At 40.7% G+C, this 18,856-nt stretch overlaps 1 protein-coding gene across 10 annotated transcripts in view; it reads right to left on the bottom strand.

Moving 5' to 3' along the window:
• STK33 (serine/threonine kinase 33) overlaps positions 1-18,856 on the bottom strand; it is a 62,908-nt gene that overhangs the window by 19,906 nt on the left and 24,146 nt on the right. For 5 of the 10 annotated variants that reach the window (XM_035122896.2, XM_060275865.1, XM_035122814.2 and 2 more), the window contains 5 exons: positions 9,216-9,338; positions 6,753-6,866; positions 4,927-5,031; positions 4,014-4,152; positions 1,509-1,597 (listed from right to left, as the gene is read on the bottom strand). In XM_035122896.2, the coding sequence (XP_034978787.2) occupies positions 1,509-1,597; positions 4,014-4,152; positions 4,927-5,031; positions 6,753-6,866; positions 9,216-9,338 (570 nt within the window). Of the gene's footprint in view, positions 1-1,508; positions 1,598-4,013; positions 4,153-4,926; positions 5,032-6,752; positions 6,867-9,215; positions 9,339-13,040; positions 13,331-16,047; positions 18,337-18,856 lie in introns of those variants that run through there. The other 5 variants (XM_060275837.1, XM_035122721.2, XM_060275839.1 and 2 more) reach the window with 5 other exon arrangements.

The following is an 18,856-nucleotide window of genomic DNA, read 5'->3' as shown; positions in this document are numbered from 1 at the left end:
TATTACTTCCCTTGATCTAGATGCTATACTCCTATTGATGCAGCCCAGAATTGCATTGGCTTTTTTAGCTGCTGCATCACACTGCTGACTCATGTCATGTTTGTGGTCTAGACTCCTAGATCCTTTTCACATGTACTGCTCTCAAGCCAGGTGTCTCCCATCCTGTGTTTGTGCCTTTCATTTTTTTTGCCCAAGTGTAGTACTTTACATTTCTCCTTGTTAAAATTCATCTTGTTTGCTTTGGCCCAGTTGTCTAATCTGCTAAGGTCATTTTACATTTAATGTAAAGTGTGATCCTGTCCTCTGGGGTATTAGCCACCCCTCCCAATTTGGTGTCATCTGCAAACTTGCTCAGGATGCCCTTAAGCCCATCATCCAAGTCATTGATAAAGATGTTGAAGAAGGATGGTGAAGAAAACAAGGCATAGGGTAGGAAGATCACAGAGGCTGAGCATAGTCCCAAAGCAGCCAGAACAAACGGGTTTTCTCTTTAGTCTTCCCAGGAAAAACAAACAAACAGAAGCTTGAATGTACCACATTGACACCAACAGAAGGGAAGTAACAAGGCTGCATAGTCACATCAGCAAGCTGTCACAGCCCAGTCTGCAGAGCCAGGGGAAACATGACTGTCCTCTCTCTCCCTCTCCCTTCCAGTGCACAGCACAAACAGCCCCCAGCTCGAGAATTATTGTGCATTTCTCCATGCACCTATAAGCAAAAGCATGTTCAGAAGCAAAATGACTGGTGGAATGTTCATGTGAACTTGTGCAAAGGAAAGTTTGGATTCACACAGAACACTCTAAGCAAAATACAATTTATCATAGTATGCTGCTTTAGTTACTGCAGGTTGAACCTCTGTGCTTCAGTTCTATGTGTCATGTCAGCATGCACTTTTTATACAATCCTCACAGCCATTTTATAACAGCAATAAAAATTTTAAGTAAGGATAAAGTAATATATAATTTAGCAACCATCAAGTTCCAATTATTTCCATACAAATAAATGAGTGTAAGTTCTTGATACGTTTAATGCGTTTAGGTAGTAAATACTTATAATATCCAAAGTCTACAAAATAGAAAGTGGCTGATATGTAAAGCATCGTATGTTTTTCAAAATTACTAAAATGTTTAAAATAAATTGGCAGTATGCATAATTCATACTAATTACAGCTCCCCAGCTCACTCTTGCTAATGGCTTGGAACTATATCCAAAAAGGTATAAGAATAACACAGTACACTTCTAAAAACATTTCTTTTTAAATGGCCTATAACTATACTACTCTTCACTCAACAAGAACTTTCTTCAATGGCACTTGACTCCTACATTCTTGTCAATTGTTCTTATCTCAGACCTTTTATTTTTGGCTTGATTACACCATTATGTTTCAGTTCAAAAGCTACTAATAGGCATTTACTGTACTAGGAAACTTGACTTTTGATTCCTGGGTTTTAAAAAAACCACAGGCAAAAGTACTGCTTAAAGTAAAGTGTTGCAATTTCTGGGCTTACCTTTATATTTAATTTCATTTCATTTTCTTCATCAATGTCACTGCTTTTAACTAAAATGTTTTCCAATTTCAGATCTCTGTGAACAATATCTGTCAAGATGGAGAACAAAAAGTAAGTGTTATTTATCAATTGCATTGAAAATATTCTGACATAAATGTTTTAAACCCTTTTGATTGAGTAATTTATGAGCTACACTTTTAGTGCATTTTCTCCTACATTAGTGCACGTTGCAGACACTGCTTTCTTTTATAGAAAAAGGTTGGTCTGTACATTCCAAATCTGGATCAAACTTAGATCCGTTCTTCTAATCAAGGGAAAATCATAATTTTGAATAATATGATTTGTCATTTGATGCACTTTAAAAGCACCCATTTGTAAAATTAGCATATCAAAGGAAATCATCCAACTAGCTTCCTGTGCTCAGAAAGACAAAGCATAAGGTTCACCAGAAGTAAAGACAAACAACTCTTTCTCATTTTGTCCCATTTCTCATTCACAGTTGTGCTCTGAGTTATTATCCATAATCAATACATGTATTTCTTAACATATTTTTGTAAGAAAACACACTGCTATGCTGCAGTTTAGCTGGCTGGCCAACTGTGGCACGATGGCAGAACAATAGTCAGGCGAGGATAGGGTGGGTTAGGTGAGCTGTAAGGGGAGGGGAGGCATGGGGTTTGAAGAGGGAAGGGGGGTAACAATAACAATAACAATAAGATCTGTTTGAGTGGAAACACCATGGTGGCTGTCACCCACTGAAGTATTTTCACTTAAGTTGACCAAAAAAGTAAGCTGGTTGACATATAGAGAGTTATTAACAGAAGAAGAAGGCAAACTCAAACTAAAAGAGTATGATGAGCTGAAATACTATTTATAAAGTTGGCTACACCATAGGAAATTAAATGAAAATTTTAAGGAATACAATAAAAAGGGGTTTAGTTATATAATCTCCAGATTTCAAAAAGAAATAGTAGAAGAGAATGTTAAATTGTTTTTTAAAAAAGCATATAGTATTTTATTAGAGTGGGAAACCAAAGATGAAGAGGTTAAATCAGTTATGATTAAATGGGCTCAGGATGTGGGACACAACACCCAATTGGAAAGTTTGGAAAAATTATGGAAAGATATAAAATTCACAGATTGCATACTATTAAGAGAGAATTACATGAAAATGATGTGCAGATGGTATATCACACCAGTGAAAATGGCAAAGATGTTTAGGAAAGAAAATAACAGATGTTGAAGATGTAAGGAAAAGGAAGGAACATTTTATCATATGTGGTGGGAATGCAAATGCATTAAAAATATTGGGAAATGATATACAATGAATTGAAAAAAATGTTTAAAATTAATTTTGTCAAACACCCTGAATCCTTTTTGTTAGGTATCTCAAATCAAGAGCTACCAAAAGAAAAATGGACATTATTTATGTATGCTACAACAGCAGCAAGAATCTTGATTGCCCAATATTAGAAGATGGAAGAAATACCATCAAAGGAACAATGGCAAGAAAAGCTGATGAACTATACAGAATTGGCTAAGCTAACAGACAAACTACGAGAGAAGGACAAAAAGGGCTTCAAAAGAGTCTGGGAACCATTTACAGTTTATTTGCAGAAACAACAGAATGGACTGGATTCACTGGCAGGATCTGAATAAACTTTCACAACTTCATTTGAGTAACAGAAATTTTAGAGAAATGATAAGGGATTTTATTTTTGTGTAGAGGGGATGGAGTGGCAGTTGAACGACGATTGGCAAGGGTGCATGGCATGGGCTTGGGTTCGTGTGCAGAGCAAGCAGCCACTAGTAATCACATGCTAATATATCTATAACTCCCGGAGCAGTAGGTTGGAAAGGATTGGGCTCTGTGGCACTGCCCAGAGGGTGTATGAGCTGTCACCTCTATCTACTTGCTAACTCTTCATCAGGTAAGGAGAATAAAGGGCAGCAGTTTAAAAGCTATTTCCACTACTAGCTCTTTCTCCAGGACTTAGAATCCTGGCCTATTTGCCACTGTGTCTCCAACGAGGTATTGCTGCTGTTTAGATCAGGCGAGTTCCAGCTGAAAAAAAGCCTTGCTGGCAAGTATTACTGAAACATAGGTGGGTAAGCAGGGCATTGACCCGACTCAGCTGTATCCACCTGGGTATTCAGTTCAGCATCAACTCTGGATGAACAGAGGCAGGGAGGATCACTATTCTGCATAGGATTCAATCTCTCTCACCTAGCAAACCCTTCAGCGACATTTCCTCCTAAGATGGAGGTCCCATTAAGGTGGGCCCCTTAATGTAATGAACAAAGAAAAAGAATTAGAAAAAATAGGAGAAAGTAATGGCATTTTTACTAGTAAATGAGCAACAAGAAAATGTGTGTGTGTGTGTGTTAAAAGAATGTTGCTTTTCAGTTGATAGGGCCACAATTATACTATGAAACAAGTAAGAGCTACAAAATTGTGATGATGAGATATAATAATCTATAAAAATGTAATAATTATCACATTACCTCTTTTGTGAAGATATGCTATTGCTGAGGCAAGACTCTGAATGATGTGCCGTGTCTCATTCTCCGTAAATTGACCTTTTCTTTGTAGAATCTCTCTAAGTTCTCCATCCTCACATAGCTCCAATACAAGGTACACACGCTAACATTAATAAATAAACAATATAAGTGTGTGTGTATGTGTATAATAAAGTATTAATATATATTTTCAATCTAAATGCCTCAAATATTTAGTTAAAAGTAGAAAAATAATTTTGTTTTACAAAAATTGAAGAATTAATATTCTTCATATTTTTGAACAGCCAACTACAGTGGTACCTCGGAAGACGAATGGAATCTGTTCCAGAAGTCCGTTCGACTTCCAAAACGTTCTGAAACCAAGGCGCAGCTTCTGATTGGCTGCAGAAAGCTCCTGCAGCCAATCAGAAGCCATGGAAACCCTGTCGGATATTCGGCATCCAAAGAACATTTGCAAACCGGAACACTCACTTCCGGGTTTGCAGAGTTTGGGAGCCAAAACGTTCGACTTGCAAGGCGTTTGGTACCCAAGGTACGACTGTGTTCTTAAATGTTACAACATTCAAAAACTGAAAATATAAAGTGATATTGGTTATAAGTGCTTTTAAAAGAAGAGTCATTCAAGGTGCAAAATGTGGAGGTGGGAGGCAGGTGCTAAGGACCCTTTGCCCCACCCACTTCACCTTCTTCAAAGGTCTTTTATTCCTAGTGGGACTATATCAGAGCACTGCTGGGTGGCTTGGGAGCTTCAGCAGCCTCTCCCACTCTATAAAGCCCCATCTCCACTTTATAGGAACTGAACCGCAACACAATTCTAACACAACCATCTGTCATCATCACACACGGTTTGCACCTTTGGGTTAACTGCATTATAGGATTTCTATTGATAATGTCTTACCTTGGGAGTCTCAAACACCTGTTCAAGATGTATTATATGCTCATGGTTTACTGTTTTCAGGATGCTCACTTCCCTTTCAAGTAGTTTTACTGCAGAACTCCCTGCCTTTAAGAGTGAGAGAAACATATTTCTTGTGGCAGCTTCAAAGTCAGGTTCCATAGCCTTAGTCCTGTCAAACACCCCTACCAGAACTTCATGAGACAAACACATAAAAATCTAAACCAAGCCAAGGTTGGCATGGGTTGTTACATTCATAAGATGAATGATAAAACTATCCAGATATTTGCAGTAAGATACAGACAGGTAAGTGAAGAGAGAGCAAGAGGTATGGCGTGCATGAGTTGCAAGATACACAGAAAAATAAGCCTATAAACCATCTGAAACCATCAGAGGTACAAGGAGTACCAAGAATAAAAGGCTCTATATTACTCCAATTAGATGTTAGTTGTCCTAATTTTGTTGAGACTTGTTGAAGAGACAAATATAATTTTTCTTTTTTTATGTATTCAATAAAATCCCACCAGAGTCACAGGCCTTTTTATGTATGGTATTTTAATGGATATGTTGTTTTTACCTGCTCTTTTAATTATATTAGAACTAGTGTTCTTTTCTTTTTAATTGGACAGCTCACCCTGGAACTGTATGTTGAGGTGTGTGCTAAAAGTGCTCCAAATACATACATAAATAAATAAATATCCCCATGCAGCCTTGACCCTCTGCTCAGGCTTGAAATGCCAACAATCAGAGGCAGCAGGCTGAATTGAGATATGTAAGGAATGTGCAAGCCTTCTATTCCCCTACTGGCCTAGTGATATGCCACTGCCTTCTCACCAAGAAGGAAAGAGGAGGGTAGAAACAGGAGACTCTTGTGCCCGACAGCATTCCCTCTGTGGTTGGGTGATGAACCAGTGCAGGATAGGATCATGCACTACGTAACTCAATAATTACAAAATTGATTCTGCAATTATTTATCCAAATACGATTCCTAGAATTAAAATATTCAGAACATACTAGGCAGTTCGAAGCCACTTATTTCATTTGAACCATTTGTTTGAAAATGATAGCATCATTATTAAGGTAAAGGTAAAGGGACCCCTGACCATTAGGTCCAGTTGTGACCGACTCTGGGGTTGCGCGCTCATCTCGCATTATTGGCCGAGGGAGCCGCCGTATAGCTTCCAGGTCATGTGGCCAGCATGACAAAGCCACTTCTGGCGAACCAGAGCAGCACATGGAAACGCTGTTTACCTTCCCGCTGGAGCGGTCCCTATTTATCTACTTGCACTTTGGCGTGCTTTCGAACTGCTAGGTTGGCAGGAGCTGGGACCGAGCAACAGGAGCTCACCCCGTCACAGGGATTCGAACCGCCGACCTTCTGATCAGCAAGTCCTAGGCTCAGTGGTTTAACCCACTGCGCCACCTGGGTCCCTTAGCATTATTATTATTATTATTATTATTATTATTATTATTATTATATTTGTATATCACCCTTTATCCATAGGTCTCAGAGTTATTCACGATATTATGTCTCATGTTTTCTGAGAAATGAAATAAAAAAAATTCCTTCAGTAGCACCTTAAAGACCAACTAAGTTTTTATTTTGGTATGAGCTTTCGTGTGCATGCACACTTCTTCAGATACAGTGAAATGGGTAACCTGAGAAATGAAAGTTGAAGAAAACTGATGACAGTGTGAAAATCAATATATTCTCCATTTGCTATGTGAATTTGGGGCACATAAATGTATTGTGGTGATTAATTTGTAATAAATAATATTATCATTGTCTGAAAAATAAAAACTCATACTCCAATACAATTAAAGCCTACCTTTTCCCGGTTCACTTTCTTGATTGCCCACTTCATGCCTGTTTCTTTGTCTGTTACTTCAATCACCACACCAAAGCTGCCTTGTCCTAATTTCCTTCCAAATGAATAAATTTGCTGCAGAAATAAGAAAAAAAATAAAAAAAATTAAGAAGTCAAATGTTACAGAGGAACACTCAGTAAAGACTCATCCAGACTTGTCCTTGCCCCACCACTCCCCCCCCCCCCGGGGAAACTCAATCTTTGCTGCTGAATTGGACTAAGCGCCAGCTGGGCTTTCTGTGGATTGACATTTGCAGGTTCTCTCAGGGAAATCTGTGGGACAAGGGCAAACTGCTCAGACCTATGCCCAGAAAGCTGTGGCAAACAGAAAACTGCTCAAACCTGTCACAGGACAAGTGAAAGTGTGGATGAGCCCCTAAGTTACGTATATAAGTAGTCAAATATATATGAGGAAAAGATCAAGACTCATGAATTTCACTAAATATTCAAATCCTTATTACTGAGGAACATTGAGTTTTGCAGGACATCAAAAAACCAAGTTGTGATGATGGGAACAGTGGGCTGACAGCAATGGAGTGTGCTTTGCACTTGGAAAAGAATGCACTTGCAAAACAAATTTTCGAGGATGCTTCCATTTTATACAGTGGAGCAAAAGAATCCTAACTTTACATACATGCTGATGGTGACTGATCAGGAAAGGATATTGGGGGTATGGTGGATAGCTCAATGAAAATACGGCATCAGCCTAGTGTGCAGCTGCTTTAAAAAGGCAAATTGCATGCCAGGGAATCATTAGGAAAGGGGGGGGGGAACTAACCTGCCCATATCATAATACTGTATACAAATATATGGTGTGGCTGCACTTGGATTACAGGGCATAGTTTTGGCCACCCCGGGATGCAAAAGATATTGTAGAACTGGAAAAGTTGCACATGAGAGCGTTCAAAATGATCAAGCAACAGGAGCGGCCTCCAAGGAAATCAGCCCCATCTATTGGCTGATGAAGGAGCAGCTGCTCTAATACTTGCTTTCCTTTTCCCTTCCCCATTTCTTTTTTTTCTCCATTTGTATTGTGTCTATTAGATTGTCAGCCTGCATGTATAGGCTGCCTTTCCTTTAATGTATGTTCAGTACTTAGAAAACCGCAAGTACTTTATAAGTTGCTGTTGTTACTGCTAACAATGGCTAATAGACATTATTATCAATATATATTATCTCCAGTATCAGAGACATTCTGCTTCTGAATAGCACTTGCTACAGAACACAAGAAGCGGAGCATTATTCCACTCATGACCTGCTTGGAGGTTTCCCATAGGCCTATGGCTGGCCACTGTGGGAACAGGAAACTGGACTAGACTGGCCTTTGATCCAAGGCAGCAGGGCTCTTCTTAAGTTCAGAGAATCCCAAGTGCTGTATCTACAAAGTACACAATTTTGCTAACAATTTGTTGTTTGAAAAATGGGTTTAACACCACGTAAACCGCTTGTCATCCTGTTAATCCATTTGTATATTGTAGCTGTGTCCACTCTAGCCCTTTTTAGTTCCATTGTGTTCACCAGGTTGCTTTAGATCTTTTAGCCAAGCAACCTGAGGATGCCACTGTAACAGAACAGCAAAACTGTTCTGATAGATATAGAAATGCAAACAAGAAGGCGTTTGAATGAATATTATATTACATTAACAACAATAAATGACCATTTTTATTGCCCCCCTCCATCTTGCTTTGTTGAATATACAGTGTCAGGAGTCAGAGCATCCAACCCCCCATGGTAGGTTGCCAGGAATGGATAAGACAAGGAAAATTCTTACTGATGCTTGTTATTCAATATTCACACAGAGAGGCTTAGAAATGCAGCCTCTTGGAGTAATGGTGTTGCACCCTCTCCGCCTCTCCCATTATGCATCGTCACTACTGTGGCTGAGCTGTGCCTTCTGCCTCTAAGCTCTCTGCTCTCCTACTTTCAATTCCTGCCGGGTTCTGGGAGGTGGGGTCTGGAATGCTTCCTAAAGACACTGAGTCCGTCAGCTGTCTCTCCCCTGGTGGTTCCTCTTCCTCCTCCTCCCAGCTTTTCCCCTCATCTGCCTCTGAGCTGTGACCTCCCTCAAACACCTGTTGTAATTCTGAACTGTCTCCTTCTCTGGAAGGGTCTGGCTAGGGAGACGTTCTCCACCATTCCTCCTCTGCCCAGTCTCTGACATCTAGCCTAATGAAGAGTGTTGAGGAACTTGAAAGCTTGCTTTTGACATTGGGATTGCTGCATTACAGAGGGTTGGACTTGATGACCCTTTGGATCCCAATCTGCAATTCTGTGATTCTATGATATTATGTCAGTCAGGATGGTCCTTATACAGGTATTACCACTCTCCCACCCATGGACCAACGCAGCTATTTACACAGCTATTTTTGCCATCTTCTAATTAAAAATTGTACCAAAAGTTTGGAGGAATGCACAGCTACGAACCTGAATTGCTGCTCCATCTTCTATTCGCGTGTGAGGAACTTTGAATTCTGTATTACTGCCACGAATGCCTGGGGTGGTAATGAGCATTTTCCTCTGAGAGTCTGTTAGTTCTGACTTTGGCATCTTTGGGGACATAAAAAGAGAAGCATGAAATTAAACTACAAACCATTGTTTTTAAAAGGCTATATGCTATTTTATGTACCTTCCGGCACATGCAGTAAGTTATATGTAAGTTATTACAAGAAAACGAGAAAATATATGAAGTGGGACGAGACCTAGAAAAGGTGAACTTATTAGATTTCAAAACAATAGATCGCAAAACAATCAAAATGTATGATGGAGCAGGAGACAGACAAATGTAGTAATTGTTGTTGAACTCCAGCGCACCTCAGCCCCATCAAATATGGCCAATTGTAATGGATAGTGGGAACTGAAGTCCAGTAATACTTGGAAGTCACCACATTGGCTACCCCTGTGTCGGAATATGAATAAGTGGAAAGAGAGAGAGTCTAAAGCAGGCATCCCCAAACTTCGACCGTCCAGATATTTTGGACTACAATTCCCATCTTCCCCGACCACTGGTCCTGTTAGCTAGGGATCATGGGAGTTGTAGGCCAAAACATCTGGAGGGATGCAGTTTGGGGATGCCTGGTCTAAAGACACCTTATATAAAAATAAGTATTCTTTTTCCATTCTGATACATTTGGTCTATATCAATAAGGAGTTCCAAAGTAATTTAAGCCTGCATTGCTTTTTTATGTTCTACTTCAGTTCTAGGAAATGCTTGCTGAAAAGCAAGTCTCACTCACAGAATCCAGATTCTGCAGCATGTCTCCCAATCCCAATAAGCCTCTCTATTTCCTTGATTTCTACAAGAGGACTAGTATGTCTAGGTAGCAGGTGAGCAGTTACCCCCATGTACCACAAGCTGAAAGAGTGAAAGCCACCATGAACAGCACCATCCTGCATTGATAGCTGGCAGCACACCAGCTATGGTCCCCAAAGGGATCATTCCCTAAGGGTGATGCACATGCTTTGCAGGGGAAGGGCCATGGCTCAGTGGTGGAGCATATGCTTTTCATGTAAAAGGTTTCGGGTTCCATCCCTGGTGTTTTTAGGGAGGGCTGGGAAGGATCCCTGCCTGAAACCCAGAGAGGCATTGCTAGCCAGTGTCAAGAATATTGAGCTAGATGGACTGAAGGTCTGACTGGTTAAAAGTCCGTTTCCTATGTTCTATGTACTTACAGTCAATCCAAAACCCCATATTCAATACAAGTCTCAAGACTGGGGAGAAACTCAGTCTGAGTCCTGGAGAAGCTACTGCCAATCACAGTAAAGAAACAGTACTGAGCTAGATGAACGAATGATCCAATTCAATTTTTGTTTTTTTATTCCAAAATATTTATATAGCAGTATGGCACCCTCAAACCAGAAATAGCCAAGACAATGCACAATAAAACTTTTTTTATAAAGCAGGTTCATATACCTGTATTCATATGTTTCTAATAGAAACATAGAATTGTAGAGTTGGAAGGGACCGTGTTAAAATAAAATAGGGCAATCTGATCCAATCTGCACCTATATAAGCCAACCAAGCAGAAGAGCCTAATGGCTGCTTTTAAAATATCATTTTTAAACTGATACTGGACAATATATATAAGGAATTCCACTAAATAAACTGTAGTGGAAATGTATTTGTATTTACAACTGTAAATGCTACTGGTGTTGAAAAGCCTGAATAAAAATCCTAGAACCCTAGAATTACTAATGCCTAATACATTTTTTTATTGAGCAGAGTAGAAGATTATTCTTTTTGTGTGAATCAGCCAACTGGTATACGCTAACAGAAAATGACACTGTATTAAGTGCTTGCATTAAGTTAATCAATTAGATACTAAATTAATGAAGTAGCTGATGTTGGAAAAAAGACAAGTAAATGTATAACCAAGAGAACAAAATGATGCTAAAATTATTTGTGCTAATATGATATGAATCTTACACTAAAAAAGTAAAGAAATCTATAACAATAATGGATTTCATGTACGGCAATTCTAATTTTAATGTTCATGCTTTTCAAAACATCCTATGCATTCCACTGACCACCCGAGATATAAAACTCAGTTGCCAATAGCAAAACGAAGTAATTCTTTTTGATTATACTATATGACATAAAGAGTATAATCATAGGTTACTATATTATCTTTTTATATCAGATGTAAATCACTCATGGTATGTTCAAACAAAGTTTATTTGAGATTGTTCAAAGTTTGCATCCCGCTTTTTAAGAGCACTACTTTAAGGAGGCCAATTTGTGTTAATTTACCAAATTATGGGTAATCCTCTGGAGTTTCAATCTTAAGTGCTTTCCCATCCCATTTGTTTTGAACGTGTATTTATTTCAGGTTTGGGTTGGGGGGGTTTTGCAACAAAAGCTTTTAAAGATTTGTGCTCTACAAGTTTAAAATACTTGTGTTCTCAAATAAATGCAGTATATAGCAGTGGACTGAAAACAAAAGAAAATGTCCTTTGTACATCTTTTCTATAAAAAGCATCAGGGGAATAATAGAAATTTAGGTCAATCACAACTTCTGCTTAATTTCTCCACACAATTATTGTAACTTCTGAAAATTGTGAGATTAAATCTGAGCTATTATTTCAAAGAAAATCAAATGATTCAACATTTCTACATTCTCAACATCAACTGAAACTGATCTCATGATGTCACACCAGTTGTTGCAAGGGGGACTTGTTTCATCTCTCTGCTGTCACTGCTCAAAGTGCCATGCCTATTAGGTTTTAAAAGACGAAGGTTAGGGAGCTTGCGTTTCAGAGGTAGAGGACCGGCAGAAAGGGCTTCTGGGAATAGTGGATGTTTTTTCTGACGCCCTCAAATTGGCCTGAGTGGGGTGTGGGAGGGATCAGAGAATGAGTCAGTCTAAGGCGAGTTCTGGACAGCATACTCATCCTTAGCAGTCACCAGAACACTTGTAGGTTTTCCTCTGTGGAGCTACCAGACAGGCTGCTGCACCTTTGCAAGATGACAGGCAGGCAGCTGCTTAACAGGTAAAGGAATATCCAACATGTAGAAGAAGCCATGATGAGCATAACACTTGCAACTCTTCTGCCTGTTGTTATGCAATTTTCAATGGCAACAAACCCCTGCTGGGACAAAAGGCTGTCAATCCCACCTGCCTTTGTTTCAGACGCTATTCCATCTGTCATGCCGTTCAATAAAAAGATTCTATACAGCTGCCATTTCCTTGTTACTGGGAGTTAGCAGATAGGGATCCCCTCTCCCATCCTAGTTCAATCTCGCTTCAGGATGAGAGTCTTAACTGGGAGGGGCCCCAATGCTTTTTCTACTACCAGGATTTAAGTTCAGTGAGCCCTCCATTCAAAGTGGGCAGCCGCTGTGAACCCACAAGTGAAACAGTTACTGCTGCCACTGTAAAGGAGTCCATCAACTGGCAGGGTGGTGGTGGTGAGGAACAAGGTATGTATATTATCAATAACTTAGCAGAGCTAGCCGGCCAAGAAAAACAGCACAGGAAGATGGAGCAGAGGTCCATTAAGAAACAAGTAATTTGCCCATCCAGCACCCAACTTCTGCCTGTTTCTATGGCTGAATGGGTAAGCAGCTTTCCTAGAGGGGAGTGCTTTATAGGTTTGAATCCTGACATTTTCCTATTTTGCCTGACGTTAATATCGCTGGCCTGATTTCACAAAGGCATTTCACGAAAGGGAAAGTTATCTGAATATACACTGGGGTGATGGAAGGATGGTGGAACAGGAAGAAAATAAAATATTTGAAGTTAGTATCCTTACATTTGTTAAATAAGATGTTTGTTTCTTTGACATGGTGTCTTCGGGATCCGAACATTCACTCACTGAAGTAGTTGGTGAATCTGAGGTCTCTACTACAGCTTGTTCAGGGCACATGGTGCCATTATTGCAACGGGGGCAAAAAAGTACACCATTGCTTGGTTCAAATGATGTGCAACACTCAGTGCATTTTGCAGTTGTATTTTCCTGACTGAGATCAGCCATCTGTTTGGTCGTGTAGATCCTGCTGTGCAAATTAAACAGTAGCACAAAGATTGGCACCTCAGTGTCCACTGTTGAAGGAAGCAGAACAAAAAGCTGAGAAAAGTAATCGGAAGGTCACAGTTAGTGGTCTGGTGACATTAAAATGTGTTGTGACTAGCAATGGCTTCAAGCAATGACAGTACAGTGGTGGCTCGTAAGACGAATGCCTCGAACAACGGAAAACTCGCAAGACGAAAGAGTTTTGCGTTGCGCGAGGCATTTGCAAGATGACGAGGTTTTCTATGACCGCCGCTTCGTCTTGCGAAGCGCGGCCATAGAATGTAGCGCGGGAAGGCGGCAAAGGAAGATCAGCTGTCAGCGCAGGAAGCTGACAGCTGATCTTCCTTTGCCAGGGGGGACGGAGCCGAAGCGCAGCGGTGCGGTGGCTGCCACTGCCTGTCTTCCCCTTGGCTCGGGGAAGACAGGCGGGGGCAAGCAGCGCCCGCCGTGCTTCGGCTCCATCCCCTGGGGAAGACAGGCGGGAGGCGACGGGGAGAAGCGCTTCTCCCCCCGCCGCGCACAGCCGGCATGGGACGTGGCTTCGGAAACCTTCTCTGAAGCTGCGTCCCATGCCGGGGAAGGCAGGCAGGAGACGGCGGGAATAAGCACTTCTCCCCCCCCCGGCCGCCTTGCCGCGCACAGCCGGCATGGGACGCGGCTTCGGAGACCGTGGAAGGCAGGCAGGAGGCAGTGGCGCTTCTGCCCCCTGCCGCCTCGCACACAGCCGGCATCGGATGGGGCTTCGGACACCTTCAGCGAAGCCCCGTCCCATGCCGGGGAAGACAGGCGGGAGGCAGAGGCGGGGAGAAGCGTTTCTCCCCCCCCCCCGCCTCGCACACAGCCGGCATCAGACGGGGCTTCGGAAAAGTGCTGCTCCTTCTCCGAAGCCCCATCCCATGCCGCCGCCAGTCCCCTGGAACCCATAGGATTAAGTTTCAATGCATTCCTATGGGAAACCGCGACTCGCAAGATGAATTTTTCATAGGACGAATTGAGTCCTGGAACAAATTAAATTCGTCTTACGAGGCACCACTGTACTGTAATACAGACCTCTGACCTCTCTCGATCTCTCTATATATCACACACACACACACATTTTTATACAATCTAAGGTAGCAAAATATATTAAAAAGACTAGATTTATTGCAAAAAACAAATTTGTAAGTTAACCATCTTTTAAAATATGATTTTCTTGAAATAGGACACTACAGAGAAGTACCAAGTATTTCCCTTCATATAGGTATTTGTGTGTGTAAACATTATTAAAGGATCAAACGTGAAGCGGCTGTCCCCAATATAAACTATGCACGGTATACCATCTACCAATTTTGTGTCTCCCCACCCATGCCTCACATCATTGCCTTGTGGAGGCTGGGAAAGTGCACAGTGTAATGGTGTTGTATTGTTCATGATTGACATTACAAAGAGATGTTGAGCAGAGATAGCTCTGTCTCTCTTATAATATCCAGTGTGACCCTAAAGTTAGTAGCGTTTTTCATATTCTGAGTTTGTTTTCTATTCAGGAACAACAGAACTCCTCTGTCTTATTTTTATACTGTATATTATTCTATTAATATTCTTAATTTTACTGTGAAATTATAAACTCTGAATTCCACTATGGGAAATGATTATTATATCCAAATTACCGCAACTCAATTGGTTAATTAAGCCTGCTTAACTTCTCAAGAGCGAACTAGGCCTACAGACAAAAGAGGTTGAGATTGCACATTTCCATTCTTCTTTTCTATTATTTTGGGGGTGGGGGGGAATCAGGCATACTGAAGCTAGAGAACATTACATATACAGGTCTATGTTCATAGTGTAAGTACATGGAACAAACCAGCTGTAAACATGACAAATGAATTAATAGGAGAGTTGAGCACATGCTTGAAGCTCTTCCACTGAAATCAATGAGACTTAAAAGTATTCAATTTTGGTTGGTTTCTGCCCCAATTGTCTAGTCCCAAAACATTTAAACCCAAACACTACTCAAAATTTAATAATCGAAAACTCTTGTTCTATTAAAGGTCTAACATAGTTTGATTACTGGAAAAATATTTTCTTGAGCAGTCATTTCTTTCTTTCAGAGAGACCAGTAATATCAAAGATTAGCTCTCCATAAAAGCAGAAGCAATGGTGTGGGATCAAATAAACATCGCTCCTCACATTGCGCAAAGTGTAGAATGCATGCAAGAAGAGACTTGCAAGGCAGTGGGGGGGGGGTTAAAAATGGATTCCATGCAGAGTAGGCCACAATGAGAGACAAGAAAAGGTCCTATTTATTCAGGTCACTGAGCCTAGGGCTTGCCGATCAGAAGGTCGGCGGTTCAAATCCCCATGATGGGGTGAGCTCTCGTTGCTCTGTCCCAGCTCCTGCCAACCTAGCAGTTCAAAAGCATGTCAAAGTTCAAGTAGATAAATAGGTACCACTCTGGCAGGAAGGTATATGGCATTTCCGTGTGCTGTCTGGTTTCGCCAGAAGCGGCTTAGTCATGCTGGCCACATGACCCGGAAAAACTGTCTGCGGAGCAGACAAACACTGGCTCCCTCGGCCAGTAAAGCGAGATGAGCACTGCAACCCCAGAGTCGTTCGCGACTGGACCTAACTGTCAGGGGTCCTTTAGCTTTTTTAAGCAGGGGAAATTATTTATCTTGATTATTTCAGCTTACAAAAGGGGAATATATAATGCTACATTTTTTATGATGTAATATTAGAAGGAATATTATGTACAACCTAAAATCTTACCTCAAAAAGTGAGGACCATGTTGACATAGGTAGCACTGTCATGGAAGGGAGCTGGAGTAAGAATGGATAGAAAGAAACCACTGAAGTCTACAGACTAAGTTCAATCTGCCTACTGCTCATAAACTAAAAGACACACCAAAAAAAACCATACAGAAGCAGCATGCTAGAATGTTCTGTTGTTTGTTATTAGTTACTTTATCATTCTGGGCTGGATTCAACTACAGTAATCAAGATAGCTCTGATCTGTGTCATTGCTGAGCTGCCCCCTGCAGTCCCCATTGCCACTTGGAGCTCCGGATTCCATGCCAGAAGCACACCAGGGCAGCATAATTAATATGGCAGGATGGTGAGTTTGGGCATGTAGTCCAGAGCTCCAGTCAAAGCTGCCCCCTCAGTCCTGTTGGCTGCTGCCATGGGCATGCCAGGAATCAGGTGGCCCCAGCATCTCACATGTTGGCAGTGGGTCTAACATAGGTCCTGGTTTTGCTCATCTCTACAAATTGATCAGCTCTGCTTGTTCCAATGTTTGCTACCAGACTATATGAAAAGGATTTAAAATTTTGACTTTAAATATATGACAGGAAAGACCAACTGGCAAGCCCGGCCCCATATCATTTTACAGCACCCTCTACAGCCCTACCAAATTCTAAGCATGGTGTCATAAAAGGTTGGTCTACAGTTTCAGCTGTAAGGAAAAGGAAAATAGATTCCATTCCCAAGAAATAGTGATTCCACACACATACTCCCTTTTGGATTTTGTGTGTAATGTCCTGGCTAAACCTTGAGCACATGGGTTCTATAATTGTGATACCCTAAGTATTGAACTGCACCTACTTTATTATGGAGCTTGACTACTCATGAGAAAGTTGGTTGCTAGTTAATAGACACTTCCTACCACCAGGTGATTAGGAGAACGGCATGGTCCCAACAATGCAGAAGTCAGCGATCCCTGACATATAGCAGCATATCAATGAGCTTAATGGTCAACCATGCAAAGTGAAAATGTGATTTACCCACCACATGGATACTGAAGAATAATTAACCTAAAGAATCTCTTGTACACTTTTTGTGTTAGCCAAGCGTATCAAATTTATAGCTAGCTTCCTAATCTCTTTTTATGCAGAGAGCCAGAGTACATTTTAAAGCATTCCTAAAATATCAAAGAAGAACAGAAGTTATCTAAACAAATGCAGGATAAATAATTATAATCCCTTCTGGACAGACCAAAGCTTGTAGTAATCAAAGCAAAAGGTGCGTAAAGTCCTTACAGGTGAAACGGACCCTTTACATTTTGACCAGAATGCTATAGGAAGCTCAAGTGCAATGGTGCCCTGTTATTAAAGTCTAAAATCAATAGCTAGATAATTAAACAAAAAACAAAACTATGTAACTGTATCCAAACATTTCATCTCTGCTTAACAAACACACAATTTTATTACTTCCAACTCTGCAATTCTATGATTCTATTATTATCCTTTTATTTTTCCAAGAGTACATTCACAAGCAATAACACAACTGGGTCTGCCATCTCACCTATGTACTTTGTGATGTGTCGCATTCAAACATTTGAAGGTGATAACTCAAGTTTATCAATATTTCAGCCATGCCATTATAGATCAAAATCAATCACTGTCAAAATTGTCTAAATGGAAACAGGTTACATTTGCTTCACCACATTATATATGCCTAGTTGCATCTCAAAGCAAATATATGCTTCCCTGCTACTATTTTATTTTAATTTTTGTACTGCCAAAGTGTATCAACTCACTGAGTTATTATTCTAGTTACTCTGCTGAAGGTCACTGTGAAGTTTTCTTCCCAATAAAATCAAATTTTGCACCATGGCAATACAGACTCTGTAAGAAGAAACCAAAAGATTTTTGAATAGCATAAAATGAACTTGTATAAATTTGCATAACCTTAGCCATGTTTCCTGCAAAGAGTTTATCTTGTGGTTGGAATTTGGAGGTTCGGACCAGGATCAGGATGATGCAGACTGGGGAGGGACAGGGAAAGTACTGAAATTCTGGAGGTACCTTGGAAAGAGAAACCATATAGGGGGAAAGCATCTCGGACAGCATATTTGGGGCAAGTGACAAAACCAGAAAGTGATTTGCAAGATCTTAAGTCTTTCCCCCCCATCAAATACTTTCAAGGTTTGCAATAAATATGAACAATAGTTCTAGTTACAGGTAGGTAGCCGTGTTGGTCTGAGTTGAAGCAAAATAAAAAAATTCCTTCAGTAGCACCTTAAAGACCAACTAAGTTTATATTTTGGTATGAGCTTTCGTGTGCATGCACACTTCTTCAGATCTGAAGAAGTGTGCATGCACACGAAAGCTCATACCAGAATATAAACTTAGTTGGTCTTTAAGGTGCTACTGAAGGAATTTTTTTATTTTGCTATGAACAATAGGTGCTTGATCTTCTGGGGCAGTGACAGCCACTGAGTTAGAGGTTGCTGAATCCTGCTGCTCCCTGTAGTTCCTACAAACTGGCACAAATCTGTTCTGGAGAGCTGGGGGAAGGGTTTTCAGAAGACAGTTTACAGGGTATTGTCCAACTAGATTTTTCCTTCAGCATAAAAAATTCCCACTTACACACCAGAACTCCCTCCTCCCTGCGCATGAGAACCCCACATCCTCCTCAAATTTGATCTAGAGGGTAGGAAAAAAACCGCAGAACAGATTTGGGGGCCATGAAAGGGGGAGAGAGGGGGCAAAATCCTTGTGTTTATGGAATTAGTTTGTTTCATACCACCTACAAAATCCTGACAAACTAAAACGTTCTATAGTGAAGTAAGGACTTA

This window comes from Zootoca vivipara, chromosome 1 (genome assembly GCF_963506605.1).
Source record: "Zootoca vivipara chromosome 1, rZooViv1.1, whole genome shotgun sequence".
NCBI lineage: Eukaryota > Metazoa > Chordata > Lepidosauria > Squamata > Lacertidae > Zootoca > Zootoca vivipara.
This window is presented reverse-complemented; position numbering and strand designations above follow the sequence as displayed.